Raw genomic sequence first — 6,727 nt, 5'->3', positions numbered from 1 at the left:
TAACGGTACTGGTGATGGTGACTGTGGTGGTGGTGATGATGGTGATGGTGGTGGTGACTGTGGTGACGACGGTGATGGTGGTGGTGACTGTGGTGGTTGTGGTGGCAGTAGTGGTAGTGGTGATGGTGGTGATGGTAGTGGTGGTGATGGTAAGATAGTTCTTACTGAGGGGAGTCCTGAATCTCTCATCTCCCATTGGATAACACCAAGACCCAGGGTCAGGAAGAATAGATTCCGGCTTGACAACTCTTTGGTATGAGGGTCTGGGCTGTCTGCAAAGTGAAGCTGTGCCTCCCATTGTAAGTCCTAATTAAGAAGGTAAATAAGGCCAGGTGTGGAGGCTCATGCCTGTAATCCCAGCATTTTGGGAGACCAAGGTGGATGGATCACTTGAAGTCAGGAGTTTGAGACCATCCTGGCCAACATGGTGAAATCCTGTCTCTACTAAAAATACAAAAATTAGCTAGTTGTGGTGGCACACGCCTGTAGTATCAGCTACTTGAGAGGCTGACGCAGAATGGCTTGAACCTGGGAGGTGAAGGTTGCAGTAAGCTGAGATCCTGTCCCTGCACTCCAGCCTGGGAGACAGAGCGAGACTCTGCCTCAAAAAAAAAAAAAAAAAAAAAAAGAAGAAGAAGAAGAAAGTAAACTAAGTTAAGTGCTTGCTCCCTGAAAATAGACACGGTCTCCCTTCCCTTGAGACTCCCTGCACCCCAAGTCAATGGGAATGAATAGGCACATAGAGACAGGCTCTCCCCGAATGGGAAGTTCTGGATATCACATATCCACATGCTCCCCATACCAGAATCTTCATCCTCAACCTGCTTTCAATTTTTCCATAGAATTTAGCATCTTTGGGCCAGGCATAGTAGCCAGCACCTGTAATCCCAGCACTTTGCAAGGCTGAGGTGGGCAGCTCCCCTGAGGTCAGGCATTCGAGACTAGCCTGGCCAACATGGCAAAACCCTGTCTCTACTAAAAATACAAAAAAAATTAACCAGGTATGGTGGCAAACGCTTGTAATCCCAGCTACTCAGGAGGCTGAGGCAGGAGAATCGCTTGAACCAGGAGGTGGAGGTTGCACTGAGCCGAGATCGCTGCCATTGCACTCCAGCCTGCCTGTAAGACAAAAGCAAAACTCCACCTCAAAAAAAAAAAAAAAAAAAAAATTAGCATCTTCTAGTATACATTATAATTTACTTATGTTCTATGTTTAGTGTTAATTTTTGTCTGTCTCTACCCACCTCTCCCACTAGAAGATAAACTTCAGAGGGCTGGAGTTACTGTTTGGTTCGCTGCTGGATTCCAAACGCCTAAAATAGTGTCTGGCACGCAGTAGGTGCTCAAGAAATATTTGTTCAAGGAACAAATGCTAAAGGGAAGGGATTGATGGAGGAAGAGTTTCCTGGGTCAGGCCCAGCTTCCTGCCTTGTTACCTGGTTTCTCCTCAAACAAACAGAGGTGGGTGGGGAGTGGCCCTGAGCACCCAGCCTGCAGGCTTTCAGACTGGGCCCAGGCTGGGCTGTGGGTGAGAGGGCGCAGTGCTCAGCCTGGCAGTCGATCTCCCCGTGGCATGGCATTCAGGGGGCCTGAACCCTGGGTCTTGGCATCCCTGCTGAGCCGGAGACTGAAGGCGGAGGAGAAGACCCTGGATCTAGAGTTCGAAGTTTTGAGCGTGGGGTTTAATGAGGGGGGTAGATATGCCCTAAGACTGTCAGCTGAGAACCCCTTGCAGGCAGGCTCTGGGGCTGGGGTGCAGTTGCAAGTGAATGATGGTGATCCCCTCCGTGCCTGCTCTGTTGTCACTGATGTCATTGAGCAGCAGGAACCTGGCCAGAGCCTCACCCTCACCAGGAACAAGTTTATCTTTACTCTGCCCAAAGGTATGAAGTGGGGGTGGGGCTTAGGGGAGAGAAAGACCCTGGAACCCCTGCCTTAGCCCCACTCCCCACCCTGGGACCCCAGAGAGCCTCAGTAGAACTGGGAGGGGTGGGGCTCCAGACTGCATCCCAAAGCTCTGTCGGTGTGACCTTGGGCAAATTCTGGGCCTCTGTGACCTGCTCCTCCTTCAGTGTGGCATGGGGACGCTGATGCCCATCACGCAAGGTCAGGTGAGAAGGAAATAGAAGCGCAGATGAGAAATGGCTTTGTAAACGTAAGAGTGCTGATCACACAGTGGGTTTGGGGGCCAGTCCTCGGCTGTGGACATCACACTGAGTAACGTTAGACTCAGCCAACTGAGTGTCTGGTCCTGAGCCCCACTTGACTGTGGGTATGGGGAGGGTGGACAGAAATAAGGGGACCCAGGGCCCAGGAAGCCTGGGCCCTGCCTTCTGGAACTTCCAGAGCAGGTGAAGGGGCAGGAACTCCAAGCAGAGAGAAGTAAAGTGAGCTGGAATGAGAAGATCTATACCTAGACTGTGAGGCCACCCCAGCAGGCTGCCTGGAGGGGGAGGGATGTGGGGGAATGGGGAAGCCAGGTTGCAGACTTTAAGTGGCCATGAATCAGGGGCAGGCTGAACTCTTCCCCAGTCTAGGAGTCTAGGGTGGTGGGAGGACCTGGGATCATCCCACAGGCTAAGCCCTCCCTTCCTCACCCCTGCCAGGTGGGCTTGGATTGGGTATCAGCAAAGGGAGGGAGCCCAGGGAGGGTTTCTCTGCATCTGCTAGGGGCCTAGGAGGGAGTTGCCCACCAGGGAAATCTTAGCCAAGACTGCTTGGCTTTCACTCAAAGGCTGGGCAGCCCAGGTTTCCCCAGGGCCCTCCCTGTCCTCCTAGTCCCCCAGCAGATGCAGAGAAACCTGAGATCATCTCTGAGCCCTGTGTTCCCTCATCCAGGTTTCTGCAAGAATGACGGGCAGCATGACGCTCAGCTGCGCGTGGAGGCACTGAGGCTGGACGAACCCTCAGGACGGACGACCCAGCGGGTGGGTGAGGCCATCTTCCCCATCTACCCGAGGCCGGACCAACCCCGCATGAACCCTGAGGCTCGGGACCACGAGGACCTGTACCGCTACTGTGGCAACCTGGCTCTGCTCCGGGCCAGTGCGGACCCCACAGCCCGCCACTGTGGGGGCCTGGCCTACAGTGTGGCCTTCCACGTGCACCGGGACCCTCAGCCCCCAATCTCAGACAGCACTCCGGGGGCTGGCCAGCCAGAACTGATGTCACCATGCCCAGAGCCCCAGCTCCCCAGGCTGCAGGTGGGTGCTTCCTGTGTCCTAGTTCAGATTTGGGCTCACTGGGCACAAGACCCAGCCTCCCTCATAAGCCAGGCTGGCCCCTGTCCCGAGCTGAGCAGAGCAGCAGAGGAGCTCCCAAGGCTGCCACATTCAGTCTGGGAAACATGCAGTCTGCGAATGGACACGAGAGTCTCAGTTTGAAGGGGCAGACAGAAAATGAGCAAAGGCCACACAAATCAGATAGCCAGCTAAGTGGGGTTTCTTTTGCCCTGTGGGTTAGTGATCCCTGAGGCTCTTCAGTTCCCAACCTTGTTCTCACCAGATTTTGCGGAAGGCCCCAAGTGACCAGGGAACACAAATCTCCTCTGTGTGCCCATCCTCAAGCCCATCCAGCATCCACCCTGCCCAGGAGGGGCTCGGCCCCAACCCAGGACCCAGGTGAGAGGGTCTAGTCCTCATCCAAAATATAGGAGGCTTCTCCCCTGTGGCCATGCTCTGTGACCAGAGAGCGTGTCTAGTAGGCCTCACGGCCAGCGCAGACAGCAGCTGGTAGAGCGAGTAGTTGCCCATTTGACAGGTGGAGAAACAGGCCCAAGGTTTGCTTGACTCCATTTAATGTCAACAGCATTTCCTGGAGACCTCAGTGCATAATAGTGCACAGGATCCAAAACTGATCAGCCCCCTAAGCTCAGGGGGTCGCCTGGCTTGAGGACAGTGGGCATAGTGAGGGCATCATCCATGGTCCTGTAGGGCATGGCTGGCAGGAGAGTTCTGGTGAGGGAGTATGCATGTCAGATTTTGGTGCCTATGAATGGCTTCTTGGAAGAGGGGTCATTTGAGGTGAACTTCCCATTCATTCATTCATTCATTCATTCTTTAATCCATTCATTCATCCATCAAACATTTGTTAAATGCCAACTCTGCCGAATACATGCTACGGGGGTAAGATTTAGGGACAGCAATCCTGGGCTCTGGGGAGGGTGTTCCAGGAGGAGGGACCACAATGCACTGGGTAAAGAAAAGGGGGAGGTTCGGCTGGCAGCAGAGGATGAGCTGAGGTTGGAGCCTGCAGCTGACAAGCAGAGGCGCCTGGCCCACCTGTGGAGCCTCTCTCCCTGGGGATGGGAGAAAGTGGAGGGGGTCGAGGGCACCAGAGCAGAAGAGCAGAGGTGGATGTTCATTTCAGGAAGTAGTGGGGAACGCCAGAGGGGTTTGTGTGGAAGAAAGGCCAGATCTGAGCTGTGGTTTAGGCCAAGCGACAGGGCAGCGTGTACCAGGATAATGACAAGGATGACCAGGGATCAGCTTCTCTTGCCTAGTCACTCAGCCTGTTGACACGGCCCACTGTGGCCTCAGTCCATAATTCACCCATCAGTCAATCAACACATACTTTTGACCACTTCCTGCATGCCCAGCTCTGTGCTGGATGCTGAGCTTGTAAAATGAGATGCATGTCACCTGCATTCCTAGGTGACATTCTGTTCCCTTAGACTGCAAGCTCCCTGACTTCAGGGCCTGGTATCCTACGGTTTAACACAGGACTAGGCAGGAGCTGTGAACTCAGGAGAAGCTGTCTCCTGCTCTCCAGGTCCCAGAATGCCCTGGCCACCCGAGCCACATGCCACATGGATGGTGCTCTTCAGGCTGCAGTTCTGAATGCGTGCGAGGGAGGGGAAAGGAGACTGGCGAGATGGCTGAGTCGAACTCAGCAGCTCTAATTTCTGTTATTTAAAGCCATCATCTCCCCACCATGCTCCCTCTTAAAGTGTCAGATGTCTGCTTCTACCAAGACAAGAAAATGGCTTTTAAGGGAGAGGAAAATCACTTCCCTGGGGGAGGGGGGAGAGAGTCGGCAATCATAACCCTGGCGACAGGGCCAGGAAGCACCAGGAAGCAGACAATGGAGACGGGTCCTTCAGAGAATATGGGGGCTATTTCAGCTCTGGGGGACTCTCTCTAGCGGTTCAGGCTAAGGAAGTCAGGCACCTTTCTGGTGGTGCTACTTGGAGGCTCAAAGGCACAGCTGGAAGGACAGCAGCAAGACCAGGCTGGCAGCGAGCAATATTCACATAAAAGCTAGGGATGGATTTCTGGCTCCAGCTGCAAATGTCTAGGCTCAAGGTTACCTCTTCCAGGAAGCCTTCCCAGCTTGGATTTTCATTCCTCCCAAGTTATTCTCAGTCCTGACTTTTATCAGACATTTTAACAATTGAATCTATTTCATTCAGAATTAGGTTGTCGGCTCATGAGCTGTTCTGCAGTTTGTGTAGTGTGTGGCACTGTTTTTTCCACCAGAACTTCTGATGGTCACTGATGATGGTCACAGCGGGGCAGTGGAGCAGGGGCTGGAGAGCAGGGAGCATAGGAATGCAATGATCAAGATGATCTGGAATGAGGAGGGAGCAGAAGGCAAGGCTCGGAGTGAGACCAGGGTCAGGGCTCCGTGCAGACTTCCACAACTGTCTTTGTATCAGAATCACTTTGCTTCTCAGCCATGGCCCATGGGTCACACAGCCCTCAATGGCCATGCCGATGCTGGTCACAGCATTCCCTAGTCCTGCAGACTCGGACACTAAAACAATCAATTCCCCTGAGCAATAAAATTACGGACAGTGAACATGTTTCCTTCTGCAGTCCCCAAGCTTCCTCCTCTGTGTGGGTGGGGAGGGGCTGGCGGGAGGGAGGAGTATGTACTCCATGAATATTTCCAGCAGCACAGTCACAGGCTCCAAGATAGAGGTCACTCCCTGAGCCCCTGATCCAAGAACGGGGGTGCTGGGAGCTTGCAGGCAGGGGCTACAGAGGCAGTTTACCCACCTGGAGAGGTAACTAGCTCCAGGTTCCTGCCAGCCACAGCAGCAGCCCTCTGGAGACGGACACGCAGGGTGCTTCCTTTCTGGGTAAAGATCCACTAGACTTATCACCCCCCTCCCCATGCTGCCTCCTGTCACTTCTTGGCAGCTTTGAGCTCCCTGAGCCTCTCCTTCCCCTGGGTAAGGAGGAGTTTATCAGACCAGAATGAGGGTGGCCTGTTCGCTGCTGGGCAGAGCACCCTGGGGTGAGGAAAGCAGGAAGGTCTTGCCCAAAGCTGGCAGAAAGGCCATCAGGTGTGACTCGGCTGGACATTTTTAGGGGAAAGCGATGCGTCTTGGCGGGACTAAGGAGGACAGGGTGACCACACAGCTGTGGGCCTGGAGCAGGGCTCTCAGGAGCCACCACCCTCCTGGTACCTCACTACCCGCTCCAAGAGATCCCTGAAAGTCGACTGACAACTTCCCACAGGCAGAGCAGTTCAAGAGGGAAACTTTGGAAATTCCCAGGGGTGAAATTTCTGGAAACCTGAATTTTAAGGTCCCTTGCTTGTAGCTCTGGAAGCCATCCTGGGAGCCTCCTCACTAGACGCCTGCAGCTCTCTCCTACCCAGCTCTGAGCTCTGGGAGGAGGAGGAGGGGTGCGGTGGGCTCCCTCCCCCGCATTCACCTCTTCCCAACAATGGCAGTTTTGTTTCATAGAAACAATTTCGTTTCCCAGGAGCCTTTTAAATG

The 6,727-nt window shown here is 54.0% G+C and overlaps 1 protein-coding gene across 2 annotated transcripts; it reads left to right on the top strand.

The window, feature by feature from the left end:
* The first annotated feature begins 1,486 nt into the window (after positions 1–1,486).
* On the top strand, positions 1,487–5,808 carry LOC108317491 (coiled-coil domain-containing protein 33-like). 2 transcript variants are annotated; one of them, XM_017548018.1, is made up of 4 exons: positions 1,487–1,883; positions 2,839–3,203; positions 3,505–3,620; positions 5,478–5,808. In XM_017548018.1, the coding sequence occupies exons 1-4, from the start codon at positions 1,574–1,576 to the stop codon at positions 5,494–5,496; spliced, it is 810 nt and encodes a 269-aa protein (XP_017403507.1). In that variant the 5' UTR covers positions 1,487–1,573; the 3' UTR covers positions 5,497–5,808. The 2 variants fall into 2 exon arrangements, with proteins under 2 accessions (XP_017403507.1, XP_017403508.1); XM_017548019.1 differs by lacking the exon at positions 3,505–3,620.
* The last annotated feature ends 919 nt before the right edge of the window (positions 5,809–6,727 follow it).

This window comes from Cebus imitator, unplaced genomic scaffold, assembly GCF_001604975.1.
Source record: "Cebus imitator isolate Cc_AM_T3 unplaced genomic scaffold, Cebus_imitator-1.0 Scaffold203, whole genome shotgun sequence".
Classification (NCBI taxonomy): Eukaryota; Metazoa; Chordata; class Mammalia; order Primates; family Cebidae; genus Cebus; species Cebus imitator.
This window is presented reverse-complemented; position numbering and strand designations above follow the sequence as displayed.

Coding starts and splice junctions, on each gene's coding strand:
- LOC108317491 (XM_017548018.1), top strand. CDS start 1,574: ATGGCATTCAGGGGGCCTGAACCCTGGGTCTTGGCATCCCTGCTGAGC. Junction 1,884..2,838: donor TATCTTTACTCTGCCCAAAG/GTATGAAGTGGG, acceptor TCCCTCATCCAG/GTTTCTGCAAGAATGACGGG. Junction 3,204..3,504: donor CCCAGCTCCCCAGGCTGCAG/GTGGGTGCTTCC, acceptor TGTTCTCACCAG/ATTTTGCGGAAGGCCCCAAG.